We start from the raw sequence: 21,540 nt of genomic DNA, 5'->3' as shown, positions 1-21,540 counted from the left end.
TATTTGATATCTTAATGCTTGTTGTATTTAAACTCTTATTGAATTGCTACATTTTGGTTGGAAACAAAAGGATTAAAACATCAGAATGTTTTTTCCTGTAATATCTATGAACATAGCAAGTACTGGTAAGGACTTTAGGAGCTCAACTGAAGGCCTAACATGTTAGATTATCCACTAACATCATTAGGAATGGACATTGGCATCATGGTCGGTTGGGATCAATTTTGTGAGAAAAAGTGTTACTCTAGGCCTTCTGGGAGTCTTAGAAACATCACTGACTGAAACTGAGTGACTGTCTGACCCAAAGCGTTTCACTCAAATGTTAGAAATGTAAAATAGCAGCAGCTCTATGCCATGGTTTTTCACTGTAGGAGTAAAACTGCTAGAATGTCTGTTACAAGCTTCAAATAAAACATTATGTCTTTTACACACTTAAAATGTCCAGGTTTACTGTAGCAATGCCAAAAAATGTTAATGTGAATCACTGTTTCATATGAATTCCATAGAGGTGCTAGCAGAAATTAGCATTATTGTTGAGGTGTGTTTGTTCCTTGTTTCTGACCAAGTTTTGACATTTATGGCCCAAACTAAATGCCCAGCTCTAATAGGCTTGATTCTTCACTTCTCAAAACACACTTATAATAAAGGCCAATGGGTACTTGCTTTAGCACCTATCCGTTGGCACCTTTTTTTCTATTCTTTTACTAGATACAGGGGATCTCAGTTAAATGCAGCAATTGAAAATTAGATTGAAAAAAAAAACCTGCAAACCTTTGAAAACCATCCATCAAAAAGTTCTTTAGGGAACCAAAGGTGGTTCTTCCATGGTAATGCTGCAAAGAATGCATCTGGCAGTGTGAGAAAAGACAGAGTGCAATTTTTAAAGCAGTTTTGCAAGAAATAAGGATATTTATTTCTCATAGATTAGATTTTAACTTGCATGCATTTAGACATAAGTCTACAGAGCAACATCAATGATGGATAATAATCCTGTACTCAAACGTATGAGTCATTCAAATGTCATGCTTCTACTGCCAAAATAGAACTCCCCATGTGGTCAATTTAGATTGTAGCCATGACAATATTAAACAGAGGTGCTGGGTTTGTTATAGCAGCAGGATCTGATATCCTATGCTTCTTGTCCATGTAAGTGCATGAAAATATCTGCCTGTGTATTCATAAGCATAGCATAGTATTACACTACTCTATCACACACTTACTCTTTTGCCACTACTAACAATGAAATAGATCAGGGATGAATTTCTCACCTGAACTTAGGTCACCCTGTTGAAGCTCATTAGACTCATGACATGGCTGCATGAGAACAACAGGCAATATCAAGGCCTCTTCTCTGTTTTCTAATGTGGTCATATTCGGCTTTTGATTGACAGGCCAGATGGAAGGTCGATGCAGGATGTGGGCAGTTGAATGGGCCCTGTGCCAGTGAGCAAAACCAACGGATTTGCCATGGGTATCTCCCAGGCTCCAGCCATCGTTCCAGCTCAGGAAACCAGACAGGATTAATTATTGCTGTGATAATGTGTGGGTGATAGACTCAAATGTGCAAATTGTACAGATGGTTCTTGCAGCCACAGACTAGGATAATATTCTGACCTTCCATTCTGTACTTGCCACATGAGGATCTTCGTCTGTAGCAATCCATGTTCTTTCCTTTCTCTATAGCTGATGGTATATCAGTATGTGAGCCTTTATAACAGATGACACATTCTGCTCTTTAATATAAGGGTGCCACAAAAGACTCTTTTTGAGCAATGCCATAGAGGAACCAGTTTTGATTCACTAAAAAACATTTCACTACAACCCTGTTTCCAAAAAAGTTTGGATGCTGTGCAAAATGTAAATAAAAACAGAATACAATGATGTGCGAATCATTTAAACCATATATTTAATTTAAAATAGTACAATGACAACATATCAACAACATGTCAACAACTTATCAGTGAAGAAACTTTAATGTTCTGTGAAAAATATTTGTCCATTTTGAATTTGATGCCAGCAACACATTTCAAAAAAGTTGGGACGGGGGCATGTTTACCACTGTGTTTCATCACCTTCTCTTTTAACAACACCTTGTAAGCGTTTGTGAACTGAGGAGACCAACTGCTGTAGTTTTGAAAGTTAAATGTTTTCTCATTCTTGTTTGATATAGGATTTCAGCTGCTCAACACTTCAGGGTCTCCTTTGTCATATTTTCTATTTCATAATGCACCACATGTTTTCAGTGGTGACAGGTCTGGACTGTAGGTGGGCCAGTTTAACACCCAGGCTCTTTTAGTACAAAGCAATGCTGTTGTAAAACATACAGAATGTGGTTTGGCATTGTCTTGCTGAAATAAGCTAGGCCTTCCCTGAAAAAGACGTCATCTAGATGGCAGCTCATGTTGCTCCAAGACCTGTACATATCGTTCAACATTAATGGTGCCTTCAGAGATGTGCAAATCACCTATACCATGTGCACTAATGCACCCCCATACCGTCACGGATACTGGCTTCTGAACAGTGTCCTTTGCTATTTTATGGTGAGAAACGTTATTCTTAAATTGTTGCACTATTTGCCTGAACAGTCTTTCACAGAGTGGTGAACCCCTCCCCATCTTTACTTGTGAAAGACACAGACACTCTGGGATGCTTTTTTTTATACCCAATCAGGTTATTGACCTGTTGCCAATGAACCTAATTAGTTGTGAGAAGTTCCACCAGGTGTTTTTTAGCATTACACAACTTTGCCAGTCTTTTGTTACCCCATCCCAACTTTCTGACGTGTTGCTGGCAACAAATTCAAAATGGGCCTATATTTTTCAAAAAAAAAAAAAATTCTCAATTTCAACATTTGATTTGTTGTCTTTGTACTATTTTTGACTAAATATAGGGCTTGCAAATTGCATTCTGTTTTCCTTTACATTTTGCACACTGTCCCGACCTTTTTGGAAACAGGGCTGTAATACTAATGCATCTAGCCAATCAAGGCCTTCTAAAGAAGTTAACTAGCTGGAACAAGTGTGGCAGATCATGGTTGGAACTAGACTCTGCATGAAGGTAGATCTCAAGGACCAGGGCTGATGACCGCTTTTCTATAGCATCACTCCAAAGAACCATTTTTGGGACCTTTGGGGCACAGCGTCAGAAACGCAGCCTCCCCCCATGTATTTCAGTCAGGATGCTCCGATAGCTCTGATGGACTAGAAACGTGTCTGTATGCAGTGAAAAGACGCATCACTGAGCGTCGATAAAGTTCAAATCATTTCAACTTTTGCTGCAAGGCATTCTGACGTGGAGGCACGTCAACCAATAGAAACGTGCAGGCAGAAGACAGATGAAAATCCAAGATGGAGGACAGTAGCAAAGCTATGTACTTATTTTCTGTTCTATATTTTTTCGTGGCTGTTGTCTGCTTGGTTCTGTACATGGCCATCGCCAAAATTTTCCTTCAATGGACCATATTTCTTTGTTTCTGGTCCAAATGTTTTGTTTCCCACTGGATTTCAAACTGTACAAACTCCCCGCTCCAGCCATGTACATGCCTTCTAGATGGACAAGATCTGCATGCGAATGCGTCTACTGCTCCGTTGTCTAGTGTGTAGGTCCCCTTAGTGGGTAGGTTAGAGATTTCTTCCTCTGCTACAAGAATTTCTCCTAATTCTTACAAAGAAAGCATAATAAGACTAAAGGATCCTCCATCTCTGTCTGATTATAACCACAAGCCATATAAGGAGAATTTGTTCCTCTAAAGTCCAAAGAAACAGCGGAAAACAGAGTAAAGCATTGTTTTTGTCCAGCCATAACAAAGCACTGCAGTCCACATCGTGTGAACGGAGATTTATCAGTGAATAACCCTTCAAACATAATCCTCTTTGTGCTCGACATAAGCGCCACATGATGAGCCACACCAACTACACTCCTTGGGTAGCGAACCAGTGGGTTAAGAGCATTGAGACATAATGGCACTGTTCTCTTGGACCACCCAGAATGTTCATGTCCAGACGCTCCTAGACACACAGCCATACTTGTAAAGAACTAACTCGGCCAGTCTCTCTGTACAGTACTGATATTATCTCTGATAATCTCTGACACTGATCTAGCTCTGAAAGTTATGATCACAATTTTTCCAGTATTTTCATTCGACTTCTATTATCCCATACATTCAGTCTGTATCTGTTTAGCAAGCCAGTGGCAGAAAAGTAGCATCCAGATAGTGGCAATGCTTCTAATCACAAGAACATTTCCACAGACAAATCTTTCACAAGCCAGGAGATAATGCACCATATATTTCACTAAGGAGTACTGAGCCCTTGTAACAGCTTTATAAGAGCCTCAGTGCCACACACAGAGAACATAATTAAACATTTCATGAACCTGTGTATACTTTTCCTGAAGAGATTATTACAAATCCTTAACATACTACTCTTTAATTCCCAGAGAGAGAGAGAGTAGGAAGAGAGGCAAAGGACAAAAACACACGAAGATAAACAGTAGTTCCTGTTGCTTTCTCCGCTGTGGCCTTCTATCATTCCTCCCCAGAGAAAGAGTGGAACAGTATGATCTGTGCAGGAGGGTTCAGCATATGAGAGTGGTGAAGTCTGTCACGTTTCCCCTCCTAGAATATGTCCTCCACACTCCCTCATGCGAACTTACCCTCTGTACATGTTTTTTCCAGTAATCGGACAGATAACTACCCAAGTGAAACCATTCTCCTGCCAAGTCAAAGAGGCTGGACAAACCAAACCAATGATTTCAAACCAGTCCCAGTAAGCTAAAGAAGTTTTAGAAAAAAAGACATTAGAAGCAGCTGAAAATGAACCTGTTGCAATCATCTTGTAAAATCCCTGCATAGCATTTGTGAGCGTGGCTCATTAAAGCTTAACGACTTAATTGAACTTAATTGAACTTAATAATAAACACTGCATAGCCTTTCAAAGTTTCCAAGCTTCTAAAAAGATATACATTGTCGCTGGCAGAAAAAAACCTTATATCTACAAAATGGTAACTTCACAGGAGAAAGAAAAAAACATCATTAGCTTGTAATGGAAGTTTAAGTTCAAAATGCTTTTCAAGTAATTTCAGACTATTTCTATTGCTCCATGAAAATTTCGCACAGTGCAAAGACTATAAAAGAGGTTATAATTATAAATAATGCAAAAAAGTAAAAAAGCAACAAAAATGGAGATACAAGATTTTTGCATGACAGCAAAGATATATACACCCTACGAAGACAGAATGCAATGAATAGTGCATCCCCTAAACTTCTTTCTTCAGCACTAAAACTATTTTTTTAAACGTGAGAACTGACACATCACAATGAAATGAAAGTTTTGTCACAGTTGCATTTTAGCTTGATGGCTTCAGAATTTCCTAAAGAAGTTTCTTAGGGTGTGTTTGTTTAAGGCTTTCCTCAGACATCAATGTTGTGAATTAGGCAAGTTGTGTTTTTGGCTAAACTAAGCTGTTCCGCTATCACCACCGCTCATGTAAACAACTCCGAAAGCTCTTTTTTCTCTTGGATCTGATGGCCATCCTCTGCACTGCATTTTGAGTGAGAATAAAATTTAATCTAGACCTCAACCATAACAACAAGGTCAATTAATTGCAGGAAGTAAACTATGAGGAAGGCCCTCTAATCTGATAGGAGCTAAACTGGAGACACGTGAGACCTTCCTGGCCTCTTGAGAACAATAGAGGTTAAACAGTGAAGTCTGTTGGAGTTCAGCCAACTCTCAGTGATTAGAAACACCAGATTTGCATTAATGCACAGTTACAGAAGATGATGGCCAAAAGGCAGACAAACAGCAAAACTAAAACATATGTGGTCTGAGGAAGAAAAAAACTGTTTACTATTTTTTGAAGCCTGGCATTACAAACAGGGTTGTTGTCCTGTAAGAACATCTGCTCTCGTCTCTCACAATCCTCCTTTTGTTCCACATGAGTTCAGACTCAGGGAACACCAGAAAATCACTGTCTATTTGCACGGTAAGACCAGATGTACCACTTAAGCTGTAGAGCTTATGCTGTGGTGCTATCCAGCAGATCAATTAATCTCTTTCAGGTACAAACTGGGAATTATCCTGAATCATTATACTCACTCTACTCTCTTTATGGGGAACTTCCCAGATCCTGGCCATGAGGACGAACGTCAAGACATAGTCACAGACTTGGGTATGAAAGGAACTTTAATCTCATCATGTATTTATACATGACTAAACTAGTGGGATTCTTTCAAGGGACAGCAGCCAAAATGATTAGGGATACACTAATATGGGAATTGTGGGCTGTTGCTGATATTTGATATTTTTCATGTACATAACTGATGTCGGTACATTTATAAAAATTGATTTAGCATTTAACACAGCACCCACGAGATAGCAAAGAAAGATTTTTTGAGTGTACATGCTTCATGAAATGAAGGATTTAAATATTCTTGATCTTCTGGATGATGTTTGTTCATATTTTCAGGTAAAACAGTTTGATGTTCTATTGAAAAAAAGCCGGCATGAACTTTTACAGTACGTTTACGTCACATCTTCTTCTGTGAGTTTATTGGTTTCTTCTAGTAGTCTTAAGCTTTATCACCTGTCTGTAAGGCACTTTTAGCTACCATGAAGCTTTGTAAACAAATAGTTATAAATAAATAAATAAATATCTTTATTTAAAGTGCTCTATAAATAAAGGATTTATTATTATATTATTTTCTTATGTTATTATTATCCCTAAAAATTATCATTCATTTTCACCCAAGCATGCTTCTTCTAAATCAGAAATGAACAAACTAACATATGCATTGTACTACAAAGTTATGTCATGTAAATCATGTAATGTAAATAGATATTTTATTACTAGGCTGTCTTCCAAACAGGCTGGACATAAACAGCACTAACTGGTGCAACCTTAACATTTATCAGAGTCACTGTAAAGTCTGGAGTTTTACTTAAACCACATACACTTGTATACTTTTCACAAAAATCACGATAAGTCAGTCCTGCTTCAACAAAGTTGTGCAAGAACGTCACTAAGGGACTATCAGTGAACACATCTAAAGCGGTGAGGGTTTCCAGTAAGCAACTATTCTGGACTTTTCTCTTATGGCAATTGCAGAGATCTCTGTTATGTAGCTTAAAAACCGAGCACTAATATTCAAAGGAGTTCAGTACTATGAAATAGATCATTGTTAAGGTTCATAGATGCAGGGTTTCTGATGGACTCATTACCATCAAAAATGTGTTAACACACTTTTACAACAGTTACAGTCATTATAAACATCTATTCTTATAGAAATACTCGTATGAAATCAGATATCTCTGGTCAAAGCCAGTTTTGATAGATGATACAGGCAAAATATTGTTCCTGGGAGTACTCCTCTGCAGTCTGGAAATTGCATATATCCTTACTGTCATGCTGCAGTTGTTAGTTAATCTAGCTGATATAGAAGGTAGCCTGTTTTAATCATTCTCTAATAAAGCAAGTTTATTTTTCCAGACAATCATCACCTCCTCCTTCTGCCCCCCTACGGTTTTCTCTAAAGGATATACCATCATCCAGTCCCATTACACACAAGAGTTCTGGCCAGGCACTCCAGTCAAATAGCTATACTGCAGAGTGGAAGAAGGTGGAGCCTCAGCACTACAGACTGGATAATCTAACCCTTGTGGAGAACAAGCAACTTTTACTGAGCATGACAGACAAATGGCTAAAGCAGAGCGACAGAAGAAACCAGGATCATGAATCCTATCCATCTCTATGAGCATGCACTTTAAATGTCAGTAATGTCCCAACTCCATATGTCAGCATGGCTCTTATAAACTTTTTAAAAAGTTCACTATATGTCCAAAGGTTTGCAGACACCTGCTCATTCAGACTATTAATAGGGAGATGTTCCCCTTTTGCTACAGTAACAGCATCAAGTCTTCTAAGAAGGCTTTACACCAGATTTTGGAACATTGCTGTGAGGATTTGACTGCATTCAGCTGCAAGAGCTTCAGTGAGTTCAAGTACTGTTGGATGATTAGTTCTGGATCACAAACGTCACTCCAGCTCATCCCAAAGGTATTGGCTGGAGCTCTATCACCCCAGAGAACGCAAATCCACTGCTCTGCAGTCCATTGCTGTGGGGCTTTATACCCCTCTCGCCTATGTTTGGCACTGGGTATAGTGACCTTAGGCTCATGTGCTCCAGAGTGTCCCATTCTGTTGGCAATGCTTTTCTATGTAGACTACAGAATCTGTTTCAATAATGGATGCACCTTAAAGTAACTGAATTCACTAATGAGAAGGGGTGTCTGGATACTTTTGGACATATAATGTGTGATCATGGCAGATAAAGTACAGTGAGTAGTGTTGGGGTGACAAGGTACAGAGAAACGCTTTACAGTAACGTGATTGCTTTTTGCTGTAACAAATTTGTGTAACGCATTACAGTTTCAGTTCTTATCATCACGTTACAATTACTGACTTAATAAGAATTATGTCGCTTGCATTACTCCTGTCACAAACAGAGCAATTATAATTATGTGTGATGCATTTAAAATATCAATTTTATGTTTTATACATTACCTTCATCAGCTGACTATGCAGCAGAAACTCACTGAATGACTTGGCGAAGCTTCAAATCACGCTAATATGAAACTGTTGGATAAAGACCCACATGCTGAAAACCACCTGACTTGATTTTCTTTCACAGACAGCCCTGTTAGCTTTACATTTTACTCAAAAAAGATTTAATTTTGAGGCAACAGCTTTTGAGCCGTTTCTACAGAGAGATCAAAACAGTATCAGCCACTTAACTGTATAACTGTACATACAGAGTATAGGCAGGGAAAGTGACATGCCTTTTAAATAATGTTTACTGTGATTGACTACTTGTATGTTATGTTTAAATAAATTGCTGAAAGAATTACTTTGTTTTTCTTTGTATAGACAGTACAGAAGTGCAGATGTGCGGGTTTTAGCCTATAGAGTAACACAAAAGTAAAGTAATGAGTAGTGAGATTACTTTATTGAGAGATGTAATTAGTCATTTGTAATGGGTAAATTTCGAGTAACTACCCCAACACTGATGGTGATGGTAAACTACAGGCTGCATGCTCTGAATTCTGTGGCTAATTATAGCAATTTAGGCTAGTGACCAAATGGAGGCATAGCAAAATGTTTATAATTTTATTGTAGCAGACGTTTAATCTTCTCATCTGGTATGTACTTTCAACAAAGATCTAAAGATCTACATCGTGTACAACAGACATAAAGACCATGTTTATACTTTATGCAGTTGCTGCCTGTTTCTCTCAGCTGTCCTCCCTAGCAGCTATCAGCAATCCTCTCAGTCCAGCCCTCTTTAACCCAACCCCCAGAAGTTCTGACCTGAGTGGGGGTGGCAAGCATGAGCTGCAGAATGGGCAGTGGCCAAAGAAAAGAAGCACTCCTCATTACAACAGCGTGCAACACAGTACTGCACTCTCCTCCGGCATAAACAACTGGAAGCAATAAGCAGAGGAACTGAACAGCATTCATTTATAATAAAATGACTTGTTTCAGTAGTAACACATAGTAACCCATACTATTTTGGTATTTACTCCAATAAGGAACACATGAGACACATATGACTACTAATATGTAATACAGACTAAAGAGCCTCAAATGCAAAGTTCAACATGATTTCATATGCCAGTGTTATTAATAACTAAAGTACTGATATACAGTTACATTTCACCCCCCTCAGATGATGTCTTTAAATGTCTAACGTCTTGCTGAACTCTCTGAACTCTACTTCTACTTCTTACAGCTGTTCTAACTGTTAGCATACAGTTCGACCTCCAGCTGATGTATCTTAATCCACAGCCACTGCTTTACCATGTAGAACCTGATTCGTACAACACTGTTCCATGTGCATCTCCCCTTTTCACGTGCTAAGTTCACAGCCCCGTAATTACGCACTTTGCGCACGACTTGCCAAACTGCACCGCTATTCGATACTTAGCTTTCACTGTGAATAGCACGAAACATTAAAGGAGATAATGTTCTAAGTAGTCTTAACTTAAACGAGCTTACCTCAGCTCTGCTCTGGTGTACGCCGGACAAAACAGCTGCCACAAGAAACAGTGTGCCACCTGAGAGGAGCATGGCGCCGCTCGCGTTGCCCCTCACACCTCAACAGAACGCAGAAGCCCCCAAAAGCACAGCCTGCTTCTTCCTCGCGCTTCAGCTGAAAAGTCTGCTTTTCTACCGGAGCCTAACCGGCACGTTTGTCTGCATCTTTGCCCCTCGACGTTATGCGGTTCTGTTCGAAGCAGCTGCTCGTAGATGAGCCCACCACACCCCCACCCACCCACCTCTGAAGCGACCACCCTCAGCACGCACGAGCTGTACCATCTGTACAACAGAGCGACACTCTCTTTTCAACGTTGCCCAGAGAAAGTTTCTCCAAAGTGTAAGAGGCGAGAGATGAGCCTTCTCCTGTAAAATAAGCGCGGGAATTCTGCATGCGCGAGCGCACCGCGTCCGAGTTGAGGGGAGCGCGTGAGTCTGAGGTAAGAGCGCGAGCTCGGCTTCTGCTGGAAATAACTTTGGTACTTTGCAGTTAAGACTAAGATTGTTGTTACACTGTTGATATTTGTACATATTTTGTCAAAAGTATTGTTAGAACACGACAGTGGACCGTGGGTTCTCCTACGAACCTTTCCGAAGAGCTACTGAGGACTTGTTCATGTCTTAGATGTTGTTATATCGCACCGACAAACTGTAGGTTTCATTTAAACACGGTCTGTAGATGTATCTGCTGTGTCGTCTCTAGTATTCGCTCTCTGTAGGCCTGCACGTCTGTTTGTAAACCTTAATAGTGAAGTATAGTTGGAGTTTGAATGCTTCTGTATGTGTACATGACTTGCTGTTTACCTTCATGGCAGCTCTTTCCACTGACATGTTCTACAAGACTTTCAGTGTTTTTATCCCACGCAATTGAAACGCTTTTTTGCAAATTGCAGGCTGTGCATAGTGGCAATGCTGTAGCGGTGCTGCGGGGTGGACGACAGGCGAGAGAGAATGAAATTTGAAGTGCGGATGGAGGGCGTGATGAAAACTCTGAGGTAAACTTTCAAAGACTTCACACTGCCTGCTCAAAGAGCTTTAGCCCATGCGCATGAGCGAGAGCTCAGGCTGTGAAGCACTCAGCTCCTTTTTCTGTCTCTTTCAGGTTTCTGCTTTTTTGTCTCACTGTCCTCCTACTGACGTCAGAAGTTAACGCAGTGAGTCGAGTTCTTTTTAAAAATGTTTCATGTACTGTTTGAACGGAGTTTAACACATTCTGCAATGAATTATAAGCCGTTCATGTGCGTCACTCAGTAAAGGCGTTTCCAAGCGAACCCGCTGCCAGTTATATTGCAAAACGTGCACTCCTCAAGTGGGAGTGTCCAGGGACCGAAATAGTATACTATGTACAGTGTATTGTTGTCCCAAAAAAAGTATCTCCAAAATGGTAACTTTACAGGAGAAGGCAAAACATTCGTAATGTTTAATGTAAGTTAATGTTGAAAGATTTTAGTCAAAGTAATTTTGACGCATTTCTGCTGGTCCATTCATCATGAAATTTTGACACAATGTAAAGCACAGCTTTACATGGACAGCTCATGGTATTAAACAGTTTAGTTTCCAGTATATGACAGTTTACCATGTACCATGCTGCAGGATCACATGACCACCAGAAGGTTATGTTCATGGTTACATCCTTCTCAAATGACCAAATTGCATTATGAGGTGTATTATATCACAGTGCTGTGTTTGTCTTTGTTGTATGGGAGAAATTGATGTTGGTCACATACTGCATACTGCATACTGCAATTTATGTTGGTCACATACAACATACAAACTGCATGTTTTGGGCACAATCCATATCATATTTTAATAATATTAATATTATATACACAAAACTTACACTCTGCTAACAAATAAAAACAGACTTTGTTTCAAGCATCTATATCTTGCATTCCAAATACAGATGCATCAAAGTAAATATGACTAGTGACAAGAGAGATTGTTTATCAAACACAAAGACATATTTTTCACCATGAAGTAGAACTGTAGAAGTTTATTAACACAGTATCTGTTGTGTGTTTAGTTTCTCATTCAGTAAATAGAGAGTTCTAATGAGTTGATTGCTCTTACTGTTTACTTTTAAATGCTTTTTCTATATTAAAAAGTTAACCCTGTCATGTGAAGGCTGTAGTTTAGTTCTCACTGTTAGTTAGTTTTTACTTCAAAACAGTGCTGTATTACAGTCACCAACAGGGTGATTAAATAGTTTGGTTTGAATTCTGTGATACATACACAGCCCAGTTATTGAAAAGCACTTACACTGTTTAAAAAAGTGCCACAAACGGTTCTTTGAGCAATACCATAGAAAAACCTTTTTAATTCCCTAAATAAACATGTTTGTAAATGAGGTATGCGAATGTGAAGTACGTTTTAAAAAAGTTTAAATAACCCTCACGTAATGCAAAGGTTCTTTACCAATTTAAGGGTTCTTCCAAGAACCATTACATTATGTAGAGGTTCTGTAAATTTCAGAAAGGTTCTTCTCATTTACACATCTCATTTACAAAAGAAAATCACAGAAGAAACCACCAACTGAAAGCTTCTTCAGGGAACCAAAATAGTTCTTCTATGGTCTGTAAAAAAATTCATTGACATGATTCATCATCATCATCATTTCCCATCATTTAAACAGGCCACAGATGTACTTTGGTACTACCTCCCCATGTAAAACTAACTTTGAATAGTCAGAATAGTTATTTCTGTTACTGAGGGTTTTCATTGACCTGTGTATTACTGTAACACCCCTATGCCTATATTTAAATCTAACCCAAACATTGACTTCAGCACATGTAGATCAAGCTTGACATCTGTGATATAACTGAACATGCGACGTTTGCAGCTAATCACATGCTATTTTACGTACAAGCCTGTTGACAATGAAGTGATGACTAGTTTTCTTTCCCAGTTTGCATGGACTAGGAAAGGCTGATGAATTATTTGTGTGATGTAGCCTCAAACAGATTGAACTCTGAGTGGATTCCAAACTGCAAAAGCACATCATCTCATTCTTAACTATATTCCGTAAGGCATGGGTTTCATCTCACCCTGTAAGGCTGACAGCCTGTGTATTTTTACTCAAACTATACCTTGCGGTTAAAGGAATGGTTCGGCAGAAAATTATATTTGCACAATTTTCCACCTATTCAAGACGTAGTAAATCAACCGAGACGTGCTTAATGTTTAAATTGTTCTTCAGTTTTAGTTTAGCACTGGAGCTACGAGGCTAACACCCAAATATTTTCCATTAATACAGCCAACTTCTCTAAACCCTCTGAAACAGCATCTTGGTTTTCATTAAGGTTTCATAGAGTTGTTGATGTGGTTTAGGCCACAGTATGACTTAATGTGAACTATAAAAGAATGACCTGTGATGGACTGGCAACCAGTTCAGGGTGTTTCCTACCTTCCAGCCAATGACTGCTGGGATAGGCTCCAACACCATGCGCAGCCCAGGTGTATGAGCGGCTTAGATAATGTATGTGTGTGTGTGTGTGTGTGTAAAACACCATATGCCTGCATCATGTGTGTGCACGCCAAATGAATTGCTTTGCCTTAATCTATTTTAGACAATATTGCTGTTTTTTTAATAACTGCCTGCAATGTCAAGCTACACCTTGATATTTTGTTCATTTTTATGGTTCACAGTAAGTCATATTGTGTTCTAAAGCACATTGGCAAGTCTGCATGACCTTAATGAAGACTCGGATGTGGTTTAAGCAAGTTGAGAGAAGTTGTTGGGGACGTGTTTACAGAAAAGATTTGGGTGACTATTGACTTGTAGCACCTGCTAGCAACATTAAACTTGTAACTTCAGTTTAAAACTAAAGAAGTAAAATTTGCACATCAGATATGTCTTGGCAGATTCCACTTACCTACTCGTCTTGGGTGAGTGGGAAATTGTATGAATTAGATTTTTCACTAAACCATTCCTTTAAAACATACATTTTTTAGCTTTCATTCTTTGCCAGTCTTTTGTACAAGACACTCATAACACACTTTACCGAACAAAACATTCGATTATGTCTAATGATCACTGCTTAGCAGACCTTATTTAACTTAATGAGCTGTTTATTTGAATAGCTCTATCATATCATTCTGTAGAATATTTTATCAAGGAAATGTAAGTGTGATAATCCATCTTGCATTTTAAGTGCCAAGTCATAAACAATGAAATTCATCACTTTGTCTTCATTTTGATGCCCTCCACATTTCCTCATCATTTTATATACTTGAGGAAGATGTTCAATGTAGAGCTATGGACTGACATTAGAGGTTTCTGTCATTAGATTGCTTTGATGTCAGATTACAAATCAAATGTTCAGTAGTCTATTAGCAGTACTTGGACTGATATCAGCACTGTAGGTCCATGAGTGATAATATGCCTGAAGAGAACTGAGTCATAGTCTCATTTTCCAGATGAGGATATTTGTTACTGATTCGCATAATCTCTGTGTCTGATCACCACCCACCACCAACAGCTAAAGCAGTGAAATCAATTGAGGGCTGAAGAGAGGAACAAAAGTCTTTTCCCAGCCATCTGGAAAACTTCAACTTTAGGAACTCTTCATTGAGGCCTGCGGCCTGACTGTGGTTTGTTCCCTTTAGTAGCCAAAAGAGAACATGTAAAGGTCATCATAGGCATTCTCTTCGGAGGTTAAAACCCATGTGGGTAAGATAATATCCTGGCGCTGTCCTCTACTTGTGTTCCTTTTCTATATATTTTTCTTCAGTGTATTTAAGACTGCAGATACTTGCTGGAGACTTTTTACAGAAAGTTATGAGATTTCATGAAACTGTAAAGTTTGAACACAGCGAATAGAGGAACTATATAAAAGTACTGCCACAATACATTGCTGAGTCTTCTATTTTTGTTTTAATTCCCTCTCTATCTTTGTCATGTCTGTATATAAAGGGACCTACCTCTTTTACCCTGATCCAGCATGCGCCTGAGGACAGGAATGCCACTGTCAGGTGATATCGCCACTCCACAGTGAGATATTAATATCATACTTTGCCATTTTAGAGGTAAAGTCATTTGCCTAAGTGGAAGAAGGGGCCTCCTTGTCTCAGGCCTTATCTGATTTTGTGCATCCCTGATGAAAAGCTTGTGACAGTTCTAAGGGTACACTCTGTGCATTGTGCTGGTCCAGGCACCACGGTGAGTCCAGGTCTGCAGGAAAAGCTATTTTCAGACAAGCATCATTCCACAGTACTGGATGACCTCATCAGGGCAGCAAATGCTATGAACAGAAGGCCTTCTTATTGCTTACACTACAGAAAGATTTAGTTTTGTTATTATATTTGTCATTTATTTATTTTATCACATTTGTCTGTTACTCAATCAAGACTAGGAGTCTTAGGCTTTTTGAGGATTAATGAGTATAGCAGAAAGAGTGGTTGCTTTTGACACTTAAGCAAGGTAGTGTATTCTAATGGAAGATTAATGTCACAATGAGTAAATTCATCACATCACAAACCTTGTATGTTTCTGCAGAATCATGCTCTGAGAAAGCCCAGGAATGTCCCAATAGGCTGTGCAGTAGAGTTGGAAATAGTAACATAGGAAACCTCAGATGCAACTTTCACCAGTCAGTTGAAGCAGTTGATAGGTCAGTTTTTGTACTGGATCCAGGAACAGTTCTCATACGTTCTCAACAGTTCTCATACGGTTGGGATCTATATTAGTGAAATCATTTGTTATTGTTTTGTGAATTGGACACAGCTGTTTTCACTGTTGTTTTTAAAGGGCCAATATCCTTCTTTTTTATTTTATCCCTGAAGTACACTTATAGTGTTTGATCTGCTTTTGTGAGCCAAAAACAGTCATAATTCATTTTTACATGACCATTTTCAAACCTCTCTTTATTCAGATTAAGCAGGCTTCTGTTGTTACTGTTTCTGATATATGTAAATGAGCTTGGTTCTGATTAGTGGTCCTGCATTGTCCTTCTTTCAAAAAGCAGTCCAGGCTGAAATGTTCCTTGTAAGTTCAGTGTTTGGTGAATGGGCATGGCTGAACTGCTGTAGGCTTAATAGGTAGATAAATGTAAGTGTGCTGGTTTGTGACATCACAGAAACACTGTGTTAAAAACAAGCTGTTTTTGCAGCTTAGTTTATGGACTGAAGATTGAATGGTACGTTTTCAAACTTTAACCATGCTTACATACTACATCAAACTCTTTCATTTAAAGACAAAAATTTAGGTTTTCATGATACTGGCCCTTTAAAAGTAACCACTGAACTGAAGTAACCAAAATGGGCTATGATGGCAGTGCTTAAACTAGAAAACCTGAAAAAGAAACACCTCAATAGGCCTAGGGCAGAGGTTGGCAACATGCAGCTTCAGTGCCACGTGCGGCTTTTGACTGCCCTGTTGTGGCTCAGTTTTGACATAAAAGGTGGTTTGATTTTTGTTGAAAGGACAAAATGGCTCTTCATTATATTTGGGTTACTGACCTCTGGCCTAGAGTAACACTTATCTCAATGTTGAGTAAAGCACAGACCAAATAGCTTAAAATGCATTGTTGTTATAAAGTCATGTCAGTGGTAAAGACCTAAATGCCAACGAAGGCCTAGTAACCTTTCAATGGGGTAAAAGACAAAAGTGTTTTTTACTGGGACTCTGCGTTATGACTTATTTTGGTAGTCAAGTATCCATCAAAATTAACAGATATTCATTTAACCACAGAAACAAAAAAGGGCTTTTTACTTTATATTAACAGTTCACAAACAGAGTAAACTGGTGCACTGGGCTAAAAAATTCAGCAGCATGAACAAAAGTGTAGCAACTCAAAAAGGTTTACATTTAAAAACATGTCTTATTGGCCGAGGGTCCAAGAGAGCACAAATGGCCTCGCGGTCTCTGGGTGGGTAAGATGGCCCCCTTGTCTACCCCCATCACCTAGCACGATGCTAGTCAGTAGAGGCATCTGTTAGTTGTCCTCTGATCGCGTTCAGCTGTCCAGTGACGTTGCGTTAGCAGCAGTTTGAAAAGATGCCATAGCTGGCTTTGCAGGTCTCAGAGAAAGCATGTTTTAGCCTTCGCCCTCCTAGCACTGGTAGTATAATGTGATTAGGGAGAGTCCTAAGTAGTGGGTAGAATAGGATATGTCTAAAGTGGGGTGAAAATTGGGGTGGGGAAAACATTATTGTGCAAAAATAGCCCAGGGCAATCTTTGGGTCACTGTACTGGATTAACAGAGGCAAGTTAAAGTAAGGTAATGAGCTAATTAACACTAGAGCTAACCGGTGCGACAGTAGCTGGTGATGTGATGACTAGTTGTCTTCTGCATATAAAAGTTGTTTATCTGCAGAGGCTGATGTTTCAGCATTTTAGGTATGTGAGTTAACGCTTAGAATTGAGAAATATTGTTTCATTGTTTTTGGGTTTAGCTAATGACAGAGTTGTTAACCTAGCTACAGCCACTTTATCCCTGCCTTCTCATGTAACGTTCTGAACAACATCCATGTGTAACATAATATACAAAGTGTAATGTAATACACTCATTTATTTTAAGAATGAGCAAAATTCTCATACTTTACAGCCCTGTTAAAACATGACAATGTTTCACTTAGTTGTTGGTATGTTTTCTCTCTGTCCGTAATAAAATGTAACAAATACCTGAATAGTGATTTCAGTATTTGAATACTACCATGTCAAATAGTTAACAAAGTGCTTAAATACCCAAGCACATTTCTAGTTTTTAACTCTATTGATGTGGCTTTATAAATAGTGGTAAGATAGGCTTTTGTCTTAGGGTGTGCTTTCAGTAATTTTTGCCATATATATTAACGCTGGTAATCTATGCAGTTGGAATTCCTTGGTTATTTGACCTTATCAGTTAAAAAATTTCAATCTCACTCAACACTAGCGTAGGCAGTATCCATTCTTAGTGTACATTAGTTGGGGACCTTTGTTTATTATTACGTTCACAAGTTGTGGTTGTTACATAATAAATGATTATATGAGAATCTGATCGCATTTGCCTCCTAAGGTAGCTCGTTGTTTTGTCTTAATTGGCTTCTAGTTAGATAGCTTAGGCAGTTTCCTCATGGTATTTACTGAAATTGAAAATCCATCAGACAACAAGCCGTTTGGAATCGCAGACAGAAACATTTTGGTGTAATGTTAAAAGAGCATGATTATACTTTTTTTTTTCATTTAAAAAAGAACAGAAGTAAAAGCTGAAAATCTACATTCCTTTAGGTTACTTTGTGGTTTGGGATATTATGTGTTCCTTGGTATTTCCTTACATCACCAGTGTAGTTAAACTTTTACTTAAAGGAAAGGTTTTTTGTCTAAAAGGGTAAAAGGAAGGGGCATTTGAGACTAGGGGAAAGATGGATGGCAGTTTGGGACAGTCTTAGGGCAGTTTGGGAGAGGAGAGTGTATGTCAACAGGAAGACCAAGCATAGCCATTTGGCCACGTTGTTCAGGTTATTTGTGTAAGTAGAATTCAAGATGTTCTTTTTGTGTGGACAATGGGACAAAGGTCTGGCTCTGGAATGGGAGCTGTGACATATGACTTCATGATCACACCCTTTCCCCCATACATTCTTTTTGACATGTTTTTATCACACAAGAGACTGAACAGAATGTCTAATATTAGACCGTATTTAACTGAATCAGAGTGAGAAATGGTTTAAAGAAGTGGTTCCCAATCCGGTCAACAGGGCCCCCCAAATGGTCTGAATTTTCTGTCATCTATATTTGTTGTGTGTTGGGTTGGAGCAAAATCTAAAATTATTTTAGCCTTATCATTGGTCATCATCATTTTTAGCTCCTTAAAACTGAGATTGGTGTCGAAATGTTCACATTGCTCAGGCCCTAACATGTATGTGCACTTTATTCATTTGACTCTACTTCTGTCTCAGCAATGACTATCCTCTCTGGGAAACCCCTCCAACTGCAGCAGGGTTTTTGGCACCAGGTGGTCCGTTAAGCCAGCGGTGCACGTGAGAGTGGGGGTCTGTGCACTCTCCGGATTTGCATGAGAGGAAAGGCGTTGATCTACAGGCAGAGATGTCTGTGTGTGATAAGAACAGGAAAATGCCTGCTATATCGTGTGCCAAAATAATCCCCTCTGAAAATGGGGGACAATTGGGGGAAGATCTATTGTGTTGGATTAGAGGAAATAGGACAGGAAGTGAAGTAGTTCAGATGAGAAATCCATGTGCTAAGGAGCTCCTTGCATGCATTGTCAGTGGCTCAGCATGATTATATGACTAAGATTTAATGTATAAAACTTTACACAGCTTTATTCAGTACAACATTTATACAGGCATTAGTATATGGTTATATGCAAATGTTTGAACACATTACATGTTTTTTAATTTCCTAAGTGAAGTTAATACGTCCTCTGCGTGGCACTTTCCTGTAAATTTTAGTTTCTATTTATTTGCCAAGTTTAGCATATTGGAAAAATAAAATATAAAAATGTGCCATAACTTCTGCACAAGTTACATTTTATGTATAGGTTTTTTCCCAATATGGTAAATTCAGAAAATGAACAGTAACTGTGAATTAAACTGTGCAGGAGTGTGTTCTTGTTAGAAGATATTTACTTTTTTTACTTAGAAAATCAACCCAAACCTTTGCATTTAACTGTGTGTTAATGAACAGGAATGTGAGTTGTATGGCAATGCCTGTGAGTTACTGAATATGGACTTTAAAGGAATGTTGCTGCAGAATGCCATTCAGTGAATGGCTTCTGGTGGCCTTGCCCTTGTCCCCTGTGACCTGACAACTTGCCAAGGCTGGACACGGACACATGCAATCACAGACATGCCTAAGGCCTGACACTTTGTACTTTTTCCCATACTAACACGAAGCCAACTATTTGAAGCTAGGGGTCTCTCTCTCTCTCTCAATCTCTCTCTCTCTCTCTCTCTCTCTCTCTCTTGCTCTCCCCCCCTTATGGTGCATTTGGTTCTTTTGAATCTGCAGTCTTTATATGGTTGTATTACCCTGTGTTAGTTGTGTTAGCCAACTAATCAACTGATGAGAGCTCTCCTCCTTCTGATCTCAGCCCTCCTCTAATAAGTTAGTATTACACCTTTTTGGCTGTAGTGTTCCCTCCATCTCAATAGGATTACATTATGCAAAGCAAGTCTTATACAGGAAATCTTAATGTAGATAAACAATCCTTTATCAAAGGTCAGACTCCACTTTCAGGGGAGAAAAAATTACTTAGCTTGGCACATTCATGTTGGCATACTTTCTGAAATCTTTCTTCTAGAATGTCTAAATTATTTATATAAGGAAACACAACACCAGTGGGCTGGTGTTTGCTTATTCTCTGCGTCTTGATTAGCTGCATATTAAAAGGTGCCCTGTGAGCTGCAAGCTGGAGAGATGAATCACAGTCTCTAAACTGAAGTGAGATTGTGCCATTCTCTTTGAGCAGAAGTTTGACTTCTGGCGTATTACTTACAGCATGCACATTTACATTACCCAGTTTCCTTTTTTGTGCATGTCCTTCTCTGTCTCTCTCTCCCTCTTTCTGGAGGATGAACATCTGTTGAGAGAAAACATCCTAAACGTCCTGATTTGAAAATAGTCCTGCGAGCTGTAAACTAATGGATTCACCAGATTGCTATATTGAGCAAGACAGGAACAGGAAGAGAGGACATGCCAAAAAAGTGTCAGCCCCTTTACCCCAATCTTCAGGATCAATTCCCAGGAGAGAACATCCCACGCAGTATTTTCCCACAAATGTTCGATGTTAAGAGTGGACAGCATACATTAGGCTTGACTCAGAGAGTGCTGTTACTGGTAAAGGCCACAGACTGACTTTGTCTGCTTCCATATAAAAGCGCTCATAAAAAAAAAAATAGAAGTGCCAAAACGGTTTTGGAGCAACACCATAGGAGAACCACTTTTGGTTATATAACAGACTTTTTAGTGAAGGTAAATCTCACCAGTTTTTCAAAATTTCTGCATAATTAAGCCATTAAGTTGTAAATAAAGTCATTCAGAGTGTTTTGCTCCATCCTACAGAAACTTATCCAGTCAGGATTGTTCACAGTGGTGGTGAAAGGAACCAGGCATTCAAAGCTTTTAATGCTTTTAAAGGCTCCTTCTCACAAAGTTGTTACATGAAATAAAATCTATTTTTTGAATCCATTAACAGTTCTTTTATTTATTTGTTTATGTATTTACCAATATTTTACTATTACCAACATTACATGTATAGAGGCTCAAAAGATGTGTAGGTTCATTGCTCATTTTGGATAGTAAATAAAATGGCTATGTTCGCATTTGACACTGTGACCCTTGGTTCCTATCACCACCACTGTAGAAAGAAATCTGAGTCAAAGTTTCTCTGCAATGCATCGTCTCACATGAGACCCCTCAGAACGACTGTGTTTATATTTCAGTAACTGAATTATGAAAATGTTTTTTTAAAATTGGTGGGATTTCACTCTAAAGAACTATTTTTAGAAAGG

At 38.8% G+C, this 21,540-nt stretch overlaps 2 protein-coding genes across 3 annotated transcripts in view; one reads left to right on the top strand and one right to left on the bottom strand.

Annotated features, from left to right (window-relative positions):
• The window catches only part of col4a1 (collagen, type IV, alpha 1), a 58,023-nt gene extending 47,735 nt beyond the window's left edge, over positions 1-10,288 (bottom strand). Inside the window, exon 1 of the mRNA XM_036594868.1 lies at positions 10,054-10,288. Coding sequence (XP_036450761.1) covers positions 10,054-10,125 — 72 coding nt within the window. The 5' untranslated portion in view covers positions 10,126-10,288. The remainder of the gene's footprint in view (positions 1-10,053) is intronic.
• A 102-nt stretch (positions 10,289-10,390) lies between these two features.
• col4a2 (collagen, type IV, alpha 2) overlaps positions 10,391-21,540 on the top strand; it is a 95,071-nt gene continuing 83,921 nt past the window's right edge. For both annotated transcript variants that reach the window (XM_036594741.1, XM_036594658.1), the window contains exons 1-3: positions 10,391-10,532; positions 10,986-11,087; positions 11,195-11,246. In XM_036594741.1, the coding sequence (XP_036450634.1) occupies positions 11,044-11,087; positions 11,195-11,246 (96 nt within the window). In that variant the 5' untranslated portion in view covers positions 10,391-10,532; positions 10,986-11,043. The remainder of the gene's footprint in view (positions 10,533-10,985; positions 11,088-11,194; positions 11,247-21,540) is intronic.

Source organism: Colossoma macropomum, unplaced genomic scaffold (assembly GCF_904425465.1).
Source record: "Colossoma macropomum unplaced genomic scaffold, Colossoma_macropomum, whole genome shotgun sequence".
Lineage (NCBI taxonomy): Eukaryota > Metazoa > Chordata > Actinopteri > Characiformes > Serrasalmidae > Colossoma > Colossoma macropomum.
The sequence above is the reverse complement of the archived record's forward strand: the minus strand, read 5'-3'. Positions and strand labels throughout refer to the sequence as shown.